The 16632-nt window shown below is 47.4% G+C and overlaps 1 protein-coding gene across 1 annotated transcript in view; it reads left to right on the top strand.

Annotated features, from left to right (window-relative positions):
- Positions 1 to 16388, top strand: part of FOXO1 (forkhead box O1) — a 78781-nt gene extending 62393 nt beyond the window's left edge. Inside the window, exons 2-3 of the mRNA XM_001512918.5 lie at positions 11043 to 12379; positions 12933 to 16388. Of these exons, the coding sequence (XP_001512968.3) occupies positions 11043 to 12365 (1323 nt within the window). The 3' untranslated portion in view covers positions 12366 to 12379; positions 12933 to 16388. The remainder of the gene's footprint in view (positions 1 to 11042; positions 12380 to 12932) is intronic.
- The last annotated feature ends 244 nt before the right edge of the window (positions 16389 to 16632 follow it).

The following is a 16632-nucleotide window of genomic DNA, read 5'->3' as shown; positions in this document are numbered from 1 at the left end:
ATTTCCAGTGGGGCTGTCCGAATCCTGCCCCAAGCTGGACCTGCCAAAAGGCTCCCTCGGTTGTCGTTCCTTGGTGGCCACCCACACACCTTGTCGGCACTGGAGCTGAGGATCTGGGATCCTTCTTCAGTCCCCACATTTGTAACCTCTTCTTGTGGACGGAGCTAGGTAAAGGTCCTCTCTTTTGGAGAAGGGTGTGAACTGTTTTTCTAAAAGTTACGGAATAAAACCCCCTGCTTGTCTGGATTTATTGTCGCAGGACAATATGAAAACGAGAATGTTTACCTTGGGTCTTGGTAACTTCCCTGGGAATTTGAGCTCTTCTTGAAATAATAATTGAGGTTAGGTACTAAGTCTTACTATGGGCTGAGCCCTGAGGAATTTGTTAATCAATCAGTGGTATTTATTGAACCCTTATTGTGTGCTGAGCGAGAGTACAGTACAGCACAGTCGGTACATACATTTCCTGCCCACAGCGAGTTTACGATCTAGAGGGGAGAAGTGAAGTAACGTGCCCAAGAGTCTCTCAGGAGGCAGGTGGCAGAGCTGGAATTAGAGCCCAAGTATCCTGATTCCTGTGCCCGAAGCTTTCTACTAGGCTGCACTCCTTCTCAAGCCCCACATACCTGTGTATTCAAGGCCCATTATATGCTGAGCAATGAGAGCTTACTATCTGCTGAGCTCAAGTATTAAGCACTTACTTTTTGCTGGGAAGTATTTATTAAGCAGTTACTCAGTGCTGGGCACTGCGATGTATTTAAGTGCTTACGAATGTGCTGAGCTCGGAGGTAGGTAGACAGATCATATGGTCTGAGAGCAGTGTTGCCTAATGGATAGAACACAGGCCCGGGAGCCAGAAGGATCTGGGTTCTAATCTTGGTTTTGCCACTCGGTTGCTGTGTGACCTTGGGCAAGTCATCTAACTTCTCTGTGCTTCAGTTTTCTTATCTGGAAAATGGGGATTAAGACTGTAAACTCTATGTGGGATATGAATTGGGTCTAACCTGATTAGCTTGTATCTACCGTAGTGCTTAGTACTGAGCCTGGCACATAGTAAGTGCTTAACAAATACCATAAAAAAAGTTCCCCCCCACCCTGGATATCAATGTTATTTAGATTTCTTTAGGCAAGGCTGGCCTGGAGAATATTTAATTTTGCTGCCCCTCTAGAATAGTGACGGAAACCTAATCCTAAGTGAGATAAACAGCAGAATTCATGGGAGAGTAGTGAAATTGGAGAGTTAACCAATTTTTCCAAAATGTTCCAACTTCACAAATGGCTTTGTACTTCCTGCACAGTAGTCCATTCTCCCCACATGCACCCTAGAGCTGGACTTTTCTTTCAGAAGATTTTGTTATTAGGGTAGGGAATGTATCTTCTAACTCTATTCAGTGCTTTGCACCCAATAGGTGCTGAATAAATACTATTTAGGATGAATTGCAGCCCCTCCTCCCCAACTCTAGAATGTTCACATACATGCAGTAAAATCCGCCCCGTAACTTACCTGATGCACCATTTTGTAGGGGCTTTTTTAGCCAGTTATCCATGGTCCTGCTGTTAAATGGACACAGAATCCTTGAGGTGCCTTGTAATGGTAGCTTGTCGGAAAACCATTTTATCTTATTGTCATGAGTGCTCAAATGAAGCCACCTGCAATAGAAACAAGAGCTGATCGTGGCGGAATCTAATGACAGGCGTGGCCTAGTGGGAAGATCCCGGGCCTGGGAGTCACAGGACCTGGGTTCTAATGCTGGTTCAATCTCTTGTCTGCTGTGTGACCTTGGGGGAGTCACTTCACTTCTCTGGACCCAGATCCCCTCATCTGCCAAATAGGGATTCAGTGTCCGTTCTTCCTCCTACTTAGACTGTGGGCCCCATGTGGGACCTGATTAGCTTTTCTCTACTCCAATGCTTTGAACAGGGCTTGGCACATAGTAGGTGCTTAACAAAATCGAGAAGCAGCATGGTCTAGTGGATAGAGCACGGGCCTGGGAGTCAGGACTTGGTTTCTAGTCCCAGCTCTGCCACTTGCCTGCTGTGTGACCTTGGGCAAGTTACTTCATTTCTCTGTGCCTCAGTTCCCTCATTTGTAAAATGGGGATTAAGACTGTGAGCCCTGTGTGGGACAGGGACTGTATCCAGCCTGATAATGTTGTATTTACCCCAGCTCTTAGTACAGTGCCTGGCACATGGTAAGCTCTTAACAAATACCACAACATATATTAATATTAATAGTAATAATAATAGTAAGAAGAAGAATTCAAAGGTCTTGAGATGCCAAGGGAGTTCTCAAAGAGAAACCCAAGGAGTTGAGGCTTCATTCTCACTTACCATCGACTTCCTGTCAGACGTCTTCAAGTTCTGACCTTCCAAGTGCCCGTAATGTCCAAAAGAGCCCAGGGTGATAGCAGTCCTGTCTTAGATTTTCTGCTTTCTCAACCTTAAAAATGTGTGTACGGCCAGTGGATTTTTTTTTAAAGAAAGTTGAACGCTTTCCAACAACAATGTCAGTGCATTCTTCAGGGTGGGGGTTGGGCAGGCAGGGGGTGTCCGAGCTGACCGGGATCTGTCCGAAATGGTTTAGATGCCAACCTGCATAGAAGTAGAGGGGTTGACTAAGTTCCCTCGCACCCCCTTGGCTCTGAGCTGCAGGCAAAACAATATAGAGTTGACTGTCACCTCTGCCCCATGGGAAACCGACACAGACCGCAGTGTGGAGGATTTAGAGTAGACTAAGGAATTTTCAGGGGGGTGGATTTTCTGGACTCTCTGGGGCAGGGAGGAGGATGGTACCCCTAATGGATGAATTCAGGAAGAAAATAATCTTCAGGTAATATTCCATCAATCACTAGTGCTTTCTGTGTGCAGAGCACTGTGCTAAGTGCTTTGGAGAGTACTATTCATCAGAGTTGGTAGATGTGATTCCTGCCCACGAGGAACTTATGGTCCAGATAGGGAGACAGACATTAAAATAAATTACAAATTCTCCCACCCCCATGGCACTTGTGTTTGTAGCCATGATGTAAATTTACTCATTCATTCATTCATTTAATCATATTGTCTGTCTCCCCATCTAGACTGTAAGCCCATTGTGGCCATTCCGTATCTCTTATACTGTTATATGGTACTCCCCCAAGTGCTTAGTACAGTGCTTTGCACACAGTAAGTGCTCAATCAGTGTGGTTGAAAAAAATAAATGCAATTATTGAATATGATCCAGGAGATTGTACTGTCCAAAATATTGAAGGATCCTTCTTTTACCCTGATACATTTGGATTTTACGAAGGATGTGGATAAACATGTCCTCGCTCAAATAAGGTAATTTCTTGAGCAAATGTAAAGGACTCATCACCGCCAAAACAAAATATCAAACCTTCTTGTTTTTAGATTTCAAGATGGATCAAATTGGTTATATGCAACCCTCCTACCCCAAAAATCTGTATTGAAATAATGATTTTTGTTCATCAGTTGGGCATAGTGAGACCCACTGTGTTTTTTACGTCTTTGCTTAACTTTGTAATATACAAGTGATATACAGGCAGTAGTTAAGGGGCACTAAATTGCTCTTTTTGCTCTGGAACTTCATTTCTTAATCTCTTCTTAGGCCTGTGGCCACAGTTTTCTCCTGTTTGATTTTGTTTTCTGTGGATGTTTTTGTGTGTTTACAACATTGACTGTCTCGGGCCACAGTAAACCGATGTGTCATTTCAAAGAGGCAGAGAAGATTGCGGCACATATCTTTAGTTGAACTTTATTTCATTTAATTCAGAGACTCTGTCCTTTCTCAATCTGTACTCGATTTCTCCTGCTGAATATTGAGTTGGAATGTTAGTGTCCTTTTAACGCTTAATTCCTAATAGTAAATAGAAGCGGTAGCATCAGATAATTGGTAACAGACTTCTGTTTTCACAGACTGAAAGGGTTTGCCCTTCCTTTCCCCAAACTGCAGCTTCCTTTGATATAGGGACTTCCTGTGGGACAGAATTCCAGGCGGAGGAAATGCTGAACTTCTCTCACTTGCTAGCTTTTGAGAAACAAAATCCCTTTATGGTATATCACGTCAAAGTAGATCTTAGAGCTCTGCTTTTCACCCCGAGGTCGGACAGGCGGCAGGGTTGCCCTCGACAGGAAGAAAATCTGCTCCGTGGAATCCTGTCGGGGTTCTCGGAAGCCGAAGGTTTTACTAGAAATCGGTCATTTTCCAGGCATGGTCTCCCCCACTCATCTTTCTCGCAGAACTCCTCTGGACTCAGCCTCTTGCTTCTCTCTCTCACCCGTGTGTTCCCCTGTTCCTTCCCTTGAAACCACTTCCTATTCTAATTTTAAGTCAAAAAAACAAAAAGCTCTGTCTTTCTTTGACTCGTTCAGATTTGCCCATCATGCAGCTAAACCTAATTTGGAAAGGAAGAGCATTGTTGTCTCTTCCTCTGAAAAAATAAAAAGAAACTACTACTGATAAAATGGCATCTATCCCATTCATAAAGAAAGATATGGGGCTCAAAGATACAGAAATGGACTGGGGGTAGGCCTACTTTCTGAGGAAAATCTAGTCTTCTGGTAAAGGCGCACACCCAAATCAGGACACTAGGTTCTGATACGTGCTCGAATCACCCCGTGTTGAGGGGAAGACGCGTTTCTATTAGGCGAGCCATGACGGACGCTTAGGGTGGTCATTGGTGCGGGATGCTGGAAACTTTGGCTTCCCCCTCTAGACTGTAAGCTCCTTGTGGGCAGGGAATGTGTCTGTTTATTGTTATATTGTACTCTCCCAGGCGCTTAGTACAATGCTCTGTACACAGTAAGTGCTCAATAAATACGATTGATCGACTCCGGTCCGGTATTCCGAGATGGGGGACGGAAAAAGGTCTGCAGAAAAGCTCCCGGTTTTCATCGGCGCTCTCAGCGTCTGCTCCGCTGGCATCACCCACGTGCCGGCATCCGTTCCAATAGGGTGCCGGTCCACAGGTGCCCGCCGTCGGAAGGGCGTTCTCTAAGAGTGCTCTGTCCCAATGCAGGTTGAGAATCTGTACTCGAGAAGACCTGAGCTGCCTTCCTTTGTGATGGCAGTATGAGGGTGACTGTGGAGAAATGACCACAGGGAAGCAGGCTGTCTGTGAAACAGGAAGTTGGCGATGGGAGGCTATGTCAGGGACTATCTTCACTCCTGCTGACTGAAAAACTTTCCTCCAAGTGGTACTTTTTTTTCCCTTTTAAATAAAATAAATGAGGATACATTTCTTAGTGACTTGTACATATTCCTATGCTTGGATTTTCTAGTGATGCAATGAACAGAGACTGTGGGTTGGTTTTTTTGTTTTTGTTTTGTTTTTTGGTACTCTCCCTGGTATCTAGTGTAGTCCTCTGAGCACAGTAGGCACTTAGTCAGTCAGTGGTATTTATTGAGCACTTACTGTGTGCAGTTCACTGTACTAAGCACTCAGGAGAATGCAGTACAACAGAGTGGGTAGAAATGTTCCCTGCCCACAAAGAGCTTGTCGTCTGCTACTGAATGGAGAACTTGATTTTATATTTAGTTGCAAAGGCAAATTATGTCCAAAAAATTGAAAGACTTCAAAATATTCACTCCCCCACCAACCTCTCCCCTCCCCTTAGCTCATCTGGATTGTTTGATGGGCCAAGACAACCCGCCCCCTCACCCTTCTGAAACCTTTCGAAACCTGTCAACAGGCAGTAACTTTATAGAAGAAATGGGCGGTTGTGCTGGTGACAGTCAAAAAAGACAGGCCTGGAATCACTCACATTTTTCTCACAAAAGGATGTTTCCAATTCTATTCCTGTCTCATTGCTTTCCTGGTAGCCAGAATGAGGATATGAACACATTTCAGATTTTTTTTTAATGGTATTTAAGCGCTTACTATGTGCCAGGCACTGTACTAAGTGCCGGGGCAGATAAAAGCTAATCAGTTGGACACAGCCCCTGTCCCTTCATGGGGCTCACAGTCTTAATCCCAATTTTATAGATGAGGTAACAGGCACAGAGAAGTAAAGTGACTTGCCCAAGGTCACACAGCAAACGACCCAGCAGACAAGTGGCGGAGCTAGGATTAGAACTCAGATCCTTCCGGCTCCTAAGCCCGTGCTCTGTCCACTAGGCCACGCTGCTTCCACCATCTCATCAGCTGGATTCCAAGTACAGAAAGACAGGGGGTGATGTGTGATAAAGTGGGACTGAAGGTCACCGGGAGACTATGTCACAGTCGTAGCTATTGAGAAAGTTCATGGAAATGAGATAAAATGCTGTTGGGAGAAGCCCGTTGGTCTAACATTTTGAAAGAATTTCTAGAATTTCTAGAACAGCAAGTTCATTGAGTCCTGAGGTCTCGTCTCTCTGGTTTGTAGTTCTCTTTTCTAAGGCTTGGGCGGGCAAAGGGTGACTGGCTAGAACCCAGCACTGTGTGTGGCCATTTGCCAACGGCCTCTTTCTGACGTGAGAACAATCTATTGAGCAGTCAGTGCCCTTCCGCGGGATGTTCAGTGCCTATTTTGTGCCACGCGACAGTGGTGCGTGATTCGGCCACCCATTCGACAGGAGATGGCTTCTGGGTATTTTAAAGGTGGAATTGTTTTTTCTTCAAAGGCAGTCCAACGGAGCCATTTCTTGAGAGCTTACGGGGTGCAGTGCACTGTACTAAGCACTTGGGAGGGTACATAACAACAGAGTTAATAGATGTGTTCCCCACCCACCAGGAGCTTACAGTCTAGAGTACTAAAAGCGCTCACCTCCTTCATCTATCGAAGCACGTGTTTCGTTGATCACGTGTTTATTGGATTACGCTTAGCCTTGGAAGTCTCCTTTCCTCACCCAATCGGAGAATGAGGCTTTGCTGTAGATCAAAATTTCAGACAAAGCTTTCCTTAGACTGCTGGTTTTCACATTTTAGCCACCTCACTTGACCATGATCAGAAACTGAGGGTCGATGAGCCGGGAGATGACTTGGGAGAAAAATAAAGTTTCCTTAACTAATTATCGCATGAACTAGTGTGGGGTTGGACAGAAGAAATCAGCTCTGCCATTCTGGGTCAGCTTTGAGAGTGTTTTGGGATCGAGCAAGGTGTAGTGATTCCAGGTGAGGATACCGTAAGGCATTTCCAACCACCCAGATTGTCTGGGCTTAGGGTAGAGCACACCAAATTCTCCTCGGTCACAGGGTGGCGTTCTTACCAAGAGCTGGCCTGTAATAGTCACCCTACAAACTGCTGTCTTTGATACAACGCGGCCCTTCGAACGTTTCCAAATTCCCTCAAGCTAAAAGGCGGAGTGAAATAATAAAGAATAGTGGTCATTGTAAGATTTGTTAAGTGCTTACTCTGTGCCCAGCACTGTGTTAGACGGTGGGGTAGATGGAATCGACGCAGACACAGACCCTGCCCCACAGGGGCCTGCGAGGGAGGGACAATAGATGGGGGAAACTGAGGCACAGAGAAGTTAAACAACCACGGTCACACAGTAGGGAAGAGACAGAGCCGAGATTAGAACCCAGGTCACTTGAGTCCCGGTTCCGTGCTGTGTTCACTGGGCCGTGCTGCTTCTTGTAACATTTCCACTAGGCTGTAAGCTCATAGCGGACAGGAACGTGTCTGCCAATTCTGCTCTGTTGTCCTCTCCCAAGCTCTGAGTACAGTGCTCTGCACATAGTCAGTGCTCAATAAATACCACTGATGGTATTATGGCAGAATGAAGTATAATAACAATAAAAATAATAATATGATACTTGGTAAGTGCTTAGTATAGGGCAAGCACTGTTCTAAGCACTACGGTAGATACAAGTTACTAAGGTTGGACAAAGTCCCTGTCCCACATGAGGCTCTCACTCTTAATCCCCATTTTACAGATGAGGTAACTGAGTTCCAGAGAAGTTAAGTGATTTGCCAAGGCCACACAGCAGACACCTGGCAGAGCCGGGATTAGAACCCAGGTCCTTTTGACTCCCAGACCTGTGCTCTATCCACTAGGCCACCTGCTTCTCTATTTCCAGAAGCCACAGTTACAACCCAGTTGATGTTACAACCCAAAACTTTGGGTGTTTTGAGAAGCCCAGCACCCAGCAACTTGACATACTAAACTTGGCCCCTCTTTCCCCATCCCGCCAAGTCCGCTCGCAGCAACGAAGAGCCAAATGCTAATGGCCGGCACCTAGAACACTTCACCTCAGCCTCTCACCTGCCGCAGAGCAAGAGGTGAAAGACTCAGGGGAATCAGCCCCTAGGAAGACCCCCTAGAGAGGGCACCCGGCCCATTGCTACACTCCAGCCGTGACCAGTTCTAAAATCCCATTTATTTGTGCCAAGGAAGCTGGCAGAGCTTCAGTCCACTAGCTCTGCAGAATGGACTTTTTCAAAGTCTCTTGGAAAGCCCAGGAACATATTTAGCGAGGAAATTCTCAGTGCCCAGAGCCCTCCCCTCACCCCCTGCTAGCTGGCGGTCTAAAACCGACCGCCCCCAAACTCGGATGGTCCCACCGTCGGGCTGCCCGGGGCCCGGGGCCGAAACCCTGCTTTGTCGCAGGTCACGTCTGCGTCTGGCAAAGATCCGTAGACACAACATCATTAACGAACGACAGTGCATATTTTCACAAGATTTACCTCTTCGACACTTTTTTTTTTTCCAAGCTGGTAAATCATAAGCTTCTTTAATGTCCTGCTGGCTGGGTGAAAAACAGGAATTTATGTAACAAGCCTTGCACTGCAAACCTTTTCCTGTTCGGAAAATTTTTTAATTTTTTTTTTAATTGTTGGCAGAGTAAGGAGACAGCTCTGTTACTCAGAGTGACCTCAAAAGTCCTCTGACACAAATACTACATTCTAACATTTTTGATGAGTAAGGGGTTACCGTATTTTTGAAGGTAGAATTTTCAAGGGGCGATGAAGGTAGGTCAGCGAGTCTCTGTCATATGTCATGTAACGTGTCCCGTGGGTGCTTTAGGCAACCTAAAACATGAAGGATCCACCAGGGCAGTGGATTCTAAAGTACAGTTGATTGAGAGTGAGGACCTTGTGAATCAACCTGTGTACTGACCGACGCGGTCTCTCCCTTCTCGTGCTATCCTCCGCTTGATCGGACAATCCAGGAAACTACTTCCTAGAAAAAGTTTTTCTTCCTCTCCTATTGTGCCTCGGAACAAAGAGAGTCAAGGAGCATGTATGTGTTTTGTTTCCTCCGTAGATTTTGTGGCTGGGGAGCTACAGCAGGGGCTAGACTCCTAGATCCACCACCGCCCTCAGGATTTTGAATATGTTGCCAGAACGGACTAGGCCTGAATCCGGTTCTATCCTAGCTGCAGGGCAGCCCTCAAGCCCAGACCTAAAACGGCGTGGCGTCCGTATTTAGTTGGCCTCAAGGGAGAAGCAGTGTGGACCAGAAGAGCGAGCCTGGGCCTGGGAGTCGGAGGACCTGGGTTCTAATTCTGGCTCTGCCTTTTCCTGCTGGTTGGGCCAGACATTTCACTTCTTTAGGTCTCCCTTTGCTCTCCTGTAAAAAGGGGGCTTAAATACCTCTCCTCCCTCCCCTGTAGACTCTGAGCTCCATGTGAGAGAGGGACTGGGTGTCATCCGATTGCGTTGTATACACCCCAGCGCTTAGCACAGTTCTTGGCCCATAGTAAGTGCTTTGCAAATACCACAATTATTATTATTTAATGGAGAGCTTTTCAACACGCCTCCACGGCCCTAGTCCAGAGATTTAGGGCATTATAGGAGCAGAGATTTCACCCTATGCCAGTCTCGCAAGACAGTCATAGGAGTTATGGGCAGCATAGTTTAGTGGAAAGAGGCCAGGCCTGCCAGGCGAGGACCTGGGTTCTAATCCCAGCTCTGCCGTTGCCCACTGTGCGACCTTGGGCAAGTCACTCAATTTCTCCTTGCCTCTGTCAACTGAAAAATGGGGTCCGACCTGATTACCATGTATCTACCTCAGTGCTTAGTACAGTGCTTGGCATATAGTAAATGCTTGACAGGTATTATCTCTATCATGATCATCAGCCTCTCTCATCTACTCCAGTGCTTAATGCAGTGCCTGGCAGGTAGTAAGTGCTTAAAAAAAACACACCATTTATAAAAAATAAAAAATAAAAGGAGAAGCCCCGAGTTTCTATTGTCCTCATCTTGAAGGTGGTGAAGTTCAAGATGAGTGTTTCTGAGAAGGGGAAGAGTCTTCAAAGCAAAAATAATAATAACAATAATAGTAATTGGAGCTGGCCGAAATTCAAGTTCACTTGCATCACACCCCTGCACTGTCGCCAATAATGATCTTGAGTTATTACACTCCAATTCAGGACTGAAACAGTCTACCCTGAATCAGTGTTTCCTAATTTATTTTGTTCAGAGGTGCGCTGACCCCATGAGGAAGGTTGGTGACCCTCTTCCTCTGTCCTCTTTCCCATCCTCCATAATTCTTCCTCATCCTCTCCATCCCTGAGAGAGGAGGGTGTGGCCAGAACTCTGTATGTGTGAGTGAGAGAGAGAAAGAGAGAGAGAGAGAGAGAGATCACATAGAGGCCTTATCTATCAACTACTTTGGATAGTTCGAAGTGCTCAGCACACAGATTGTAAACTCCTCGAGGGCAGAGATCGTGTCTCCTGACAGTACTGGACTATCCCCAGCACTCAGCACAGCACCCTGCACACGGAAAGGTGCTCCATAAAGACCATGGGTCCATCAGTGAAGCAGCATGGCGTAGTGGATAGATTGCGAGCCTGGGAGTCAGAAGGTCATGGGTTCTAAACCTCATTCCGCCACTTGTCTGCTGTGTGACGGTGGGCAGGTCACTTCACTTCTCTGTGCTGCCGTTACCGTCTCTGTAAAATGGGGATCGAGTCTGTGAGCCCCACGTGGGCCAGGGACTGTCTAACCTGATTTGCTTGTATCCACCCCCGTGCCTACTGCAGTGCCTGGCACATGGTAGGTGCTTAACAAATAGCATCGTTATCATTATTATGATCATCAGTGCCAGTTCGGAGTCCGGCCGGGCAGCGGGGGCCGAGAACCTCGGAATTGTATCCTAACGCCTGGTTTCCTCTTTCAGAATTCCATCCGCCACAACCTGTCCCTGCATAACAAGTTCATCCGGGTGCAGAATGAAGGCACCGGCAAGAGCTCCTGGTGGATGCTCAACCCCGAGGGCGGGAAGAGCGGAAAGTCTCCCAGGAGAAGAGCGGCCTCCATGGACAACAACAGTAAATTCGCCAAGAGCCGGGGCCGGGCGGCCAAGAAGAAAGCGGCCCTGCAGGCCGGGCAGGAGGGGAGCGGGGACAGCCCGGGCTCGCAGTTCCCCAAATGGCCGGCCAGCCCCGGCTCCCACAGCAACGACGACTTTGAGAACTGGAGCACCTTCCGGCCCCGGACCAGCTCCAACGCCAGCACCATCAGCGGGCGGCTGTCACCCATCCTGCCCGAGCAGGACGACCTCGGGGACGGGGAGGTGCACGGGATGGTCTACCCCCCTCCGGGCTCCAAGATGGCGGCGACGCTGCCCAGCCTGTCGGAGATGAGCAATTCGGAAAACATGGAGAACCTCCTGGACAACCTCAACCTCTTGTCGCCGCCGACGTCGTTGACGGTGTCCACCCAGTCGGCGCCCGCTTCTCTGATGCAGCAGGCCCCGGGCTACTCGTTCGCGCCCCCGAACGCGAGCATGAGCTCCCCGAGCCCGGACTACCGGAAGTTCCCCTACGGCCAGGCCGGGCTGAGCCCTCTGCCCCAGATGCCTATGCAAACGCTCCCAGACGGGAAATCGGGTTACGGGGGCTTGAACCAGTTCAACTGCCCCGCGGGCCTCCTCAAGGAGCTGCTGACGTCGGACTCCCCCCCGCACAACGACATCTTGACGTCCGTGGACCCCGGGGTGGCCCAGCCCGGGGGCCGCGTCATGCTAGCCCCCAGCTCGGTCCTGCCGACCTACGGCGGCCAGCCGCCCCACACCCACGCCAAAATGATGAGTCCCAGCCCCCACCCCGGACACACCCAGCAGGCGTCCTCCGCCGTCAACGGGCGACCCCTGCCCCACGCGGGGAGCGCCCTGGCCCACGGGGCCGGCCTGAGCCGCCTGACGCCCGGCAAAACGCTACAAGTGCCTCTGACGCATCCCTTGCCGATGAACGCCATGGGCGCCTACCCCCCGGGCACCAGCTGCAACGGCTACGGCCGCGTGGGCCTCCTCCACCAGGAGAAGCTGCCCAGCGACCTGGACGGCATGTTTATCGAGGGCTTGGACTGCGACATGGAGTCGATCATCCGGAACGACCTCATGGATGGAGATACGTTAGATTTTAACTTTGACAATGTGTTGCCTAACCAAAGCTTTCCGCACGGCGTTAAGACGACGACACACAGCTGGGTGTCGGGCTAGGCGGCGGCAAGCAGGTAAGCGTCCCCACTGGCGATGAAGAGATCTTCTGGGGTGGGGCGCACCGCAGAACGCACCTTCCGTCAGGTGTCTCTGCTGGGGAGAGCTAGAGAGAGAGAGTTTGTGTATGGGTGGGAGGGGGTTTGCCAGTTGGCGTTTGAAGTTGGCTCTCTAAAAAAGCAGCCAGTTGACATGGTTTTTATCTTCCTCTTTCTCTGGCCTCTTTGCAAGATTTCAAATGCCCCATTGAGTTTAAACGGAGAGAGTCCCTTTTAAGTGCCTTCGAGATTTTCCCCTTGACAGTCAGATGGCTGATCTCTCCTTTAGTATTTCTTCAATAAATGAATGCATTTGCTATACATCAAATGTTGAAGAGTTGTGTTTTTTTTTCTTCTTTTTCTACAAGCAAATTTTCCCCATTCAATGATTTCAAAGCTGTTTGAGCCACTTTGATAATTCTAGCTCTCTTGTCTCTAGGGTTTTTCTGGTTCGGGTCTGTCACTGTAGTGAGTTAAGTCGAAACCATTTTAATTTGGTTAGATTTTCATTGTTTCTTTTTGATTCTCCTAGGCTACACTTAAAAGTACTTCAGATTTGTCTGACAGCAGGAACTGAGGAAAGCAGCCCAAAGATGTCCTTCACCCCTCCTCTTAGTTTTCTCGATAAAAAAGCGTTCCTTTTTTTTTTTTCCTTTCGTCAGACTTGGCAGCAAAGATTCTTTTCCTCTACAGGATGTTTGCCCAAAGTTTTCAGGTTATGTGCTGCTGTAGATAAGGACTGTGCCAATGGAAATTTCATTACTATGAAGTGCCAAACTCACTACACCATATAATCATAGAAAAAGACTTTTGAATCTATGTTGTGCTTTCAAGTTTTGTATATAAGCGATAGATACAGAATTGTTGTGTGTGTTGGTTTTGTTTTTTGGTTTTTGTTATTTTTTTCTAAAGAACCTCCATTTGGTCCAAGAAAAGTTTATACTCTTTTTGTAATACTGTGATGGTCTCCTGTCCGAAGTAAGTTGGACTTCTGTTTGTGCTACCGATGTTCTTCTGAACTTACGGATCAAGACTCTCGCCTCCATGCTGAAGTTCTCAGAACTGCCTCCCGTCCTAGCCAAATCGTCGCCGTGCGATTCGAGCGAGAACCAAGTAGCTGCAGCTTGACACGAGTCGTCGGAATGAACGGAACTCATCCACGGCCGCAAACAGCCGGCAAAGGCCTTCTCTTGTCGTATTTCGGGGCAGATTTGTGCGAGCCTCCAAACGGTTGATTTCCGGGTGGATTTTTGTCGTTTTTGTTGTTGGGACGTGAGATGGTTTTTGAAATAGACACTGAACTGTGTAATGGTTTCTTAAAGTTAGGGTCTCCTTGTAAATTTTCCGGAATCCCAGGCGTCGGACAGCATTCGTAATGTTCATTTTGTATTTTTATCTGGTTTACTACTAATTTTCTACGTGCTTAACTGGTTTGTATTCCTTGGGAAGCGACTTGGTGAGATTTCCATGAATTAATCTAAAGAAAGAAGTCACGAGTATCTCGAATACTAAACATATCTGTCCCTCCCCCCTTTTTTGACAGGAAAGTGACGTATAGTTCTAGGCCCTTTGCATTTCGCGTTTAGGGGAATCGAATCCGTTTTTATATATGCGTTTTTAGAAATTACATCTGCTTCGACTACCATATTAACCCTGAGTACCACAAAGTGTTAAGTATCCTCCGATAGATGCTTGTACGATGCTTCATGGTGGTTAGTTCCTGGAGGTCTCATAATGTTTGCAGGCCAGAAAAGGGTTTCCTTTACATCGAAGAACCTTCTCGCTCTGCCGGCGGACTTTCCGATGAGGCTACCGTTGGAACTGAGCTTCAGCAAAAGGGTCTGCCGGTGTGTCGCTCGCCCCTGCCCCTTTCCCCACGTCCCCCTCCCCACTCTTTCCTTTCCGTTTGAAGAGATCGGTGCTACAGCTCAGCTCACAGACTTTCACTCTAAGGATCGGTCGGAAATCTCCAATCTCCCTTCCCGTTTTCCCTAGTCGTTCAAGCTGAAGGCGAAAAGGGGAAGTCCGGGCGGAGGGTCCGAGATGCACCTGGGTTTTACTACTTCAAGGAAATTGAGTCGGGATCATTTCAGGATTGGGTATCTGATTTGCAAAGGCCAACCAGAAGGGCCCAAGTGCAAATAGTCCTTTTCCCAAGACAGGAATGTGAAAGCTTTCTTGAGTCCTGAGCAGCTTTAATCCCAAACGCCCTTACTCTACAGTTTTAATATTTTACAATCCCCCGGGAACCGGCAGGCCAAGTTAATTGGGGTCGGAATCCCATTTCACCCACCGCATCACCTGTCGGGTTTTCTGAGGCCACTCAGAAAGAGGAACAGGTGGGCAGCCTTGCTCATTTGGGCATGCTGGAAGCTCTGATTTCATGGCACGGGTCTGTGGGCCGATTACTCTAAATCACACGTGCGCCGTCTTGCGCTTGTCAGATTTTCTCCCGCCCAGATCTCCCCAGCAGTCTCTTCGTCCCACGGTGAACACACAGATGCAGCCGGAGGTTCTGTGCTGTTTTTGAGTGCTCGCTCGTCTCACCGTCCCAAAAGCGATCCCCCGTCGAGGGTCGACTCACGAGTCGTCCGAGCGGTTCCGTCTATCGGCCCGTTCCTCCGGCAGCTGGGACCGAAACTTCAGCTTCTCCACACAGCTTCCCCAGCCTTCTGTGGCACCCTCCCAAACGCTCAGCATGGTGCTCTGCACAGAGTGAGTGCTCAATAAATCCCATCGATTGACTGATTGACTGAGTGATTGAAATCAAGAGGACCTCATCCAGACGGTAGACTGTAGTTGCTCTCCAGCTTCGGTCTCTTGATTCCTACAGCCCCTACTTTCCGATGCCGAGCGTCGGGCTCCACGGCATCCCTGGTGAGCTTTGAATCAGGTCCCCAAATTCCCACGCGAGTCCCCAAGTCTCATTTCCTCTGGCAGAGGCCCATATCCTTTCTCTTCTCTCTTAGTCTGTGCAGTTCATTTCCATTTTTCTCTCACGGCTTTTGGGGTCGTAAATCGGATGCCTTTCCCAAGGATGGGATGTAGTGAAGTGCAGCGAAGGGCATTTTGTCAGTTTTTATGAAAGCAAACATTATGTGACCTCTAGTAATTTTTTTTTTCAGTATAAATACTGAATTTCTGGAGTAATTTAGTTTTGTCAATTATTGTAAATGATTGCTTTGTGAAATGTGCAGACGATCTTTACCTATGCAGCATTGTTTGATTTTTTTTTCCCCCTCCACCCTCTCTCTGGTTTGTACTGTTATTAAAAGTATATTGTATTATAGAGCTATTCAGATATTTTAAATATAAAGATGTATTGTTTCCGTAATATAGTTGTATGGAATATATTTAGATAGTAGGCGCATTAATTGGAGAGCTCTGCTTTGGCGAGATGATTTTTTTTTTAAAAGGCCTAAATTTATGAGTAAAAGATATACTGCCTTTTGGGTTGCCAACACGCCATCCCCAAGAAGAGGATGGGAAACTTAAAATCGGACCAATTTTCAAATTGTATAAAATTTGCACTTGTTAAACCACTGGATGTATGTTTATTAGTACTTTCCCTTTCCTTTGTCCTTATTTGAATTTCCCATTTTCCACTCTTAGTCTTCTTAATTTATAACTGATTTTAAAATGAGATGTTCTCTTGTGTTTTTTTTTTTATTTTGGTTTTTTTTTTGTAATCATTATGTAAAAAGTGCAGTGTGGTTTATGCAAACCCAACAAAACTCGGCATTAAAACTGGCCTCCTTTTTGAGGGTGTCCCACAGACCAGCAATATCACCAGAGAACGGCATGTAAATACCGCCACTTTCCTCGCGGGTGGTTTTCTCAGTGCTCTGTCTGACTACTCCAATCCGGTGACATCACACACCTAGATATTCTCTGAGAAGTGCCTGATGTTGATGTGCTTACAGACACAAGAACAATCTTTGCTATTATTGTATAAAGCCATAAATGTATATAAATTATGTTAAAATGGTCTGGTGTCTTTTTTTCTTCTTTTTTTCGTGAAAAAACGTAGCTGCCTCAGGATTTTTACGAGGAACAGACACTGGCTGCCCGAATGACCTAGTTTACTCAGTTTTGGAATTTGCTCGGACAAGCCTGATCAGGGTTTTCATCATCTCTTGCATGGGGAAAATGCCTCCCTGGGCCCGGAGCTTAACCCCATGAGTTGGTGGGAACACACGTCGAGCCCCAGTGGAACGAGCACGGGAGCGGGA

Source organism: Ornithorhynchus anatinus, chromosome 20 (genome assembly GCF_004115215.2).
Source record: "Ornithorhynchus anatinus isolate Pmale09 chromosome 20, mOrnAna1.pri.v4, whole genome shotgun sequence".
NCBI classification, from domain to species: Eukaryota; Metazoa; Chordata; class Mammalia; order Monotremata; family Ornithorhynchidae; genus Ornithorhynchus; species Ornithorhynchus anatinus.
Note: the sequence above shows the minus strand (reverse complement) of the source record. Positions and strands in the feature narration are given on the sequence as shown.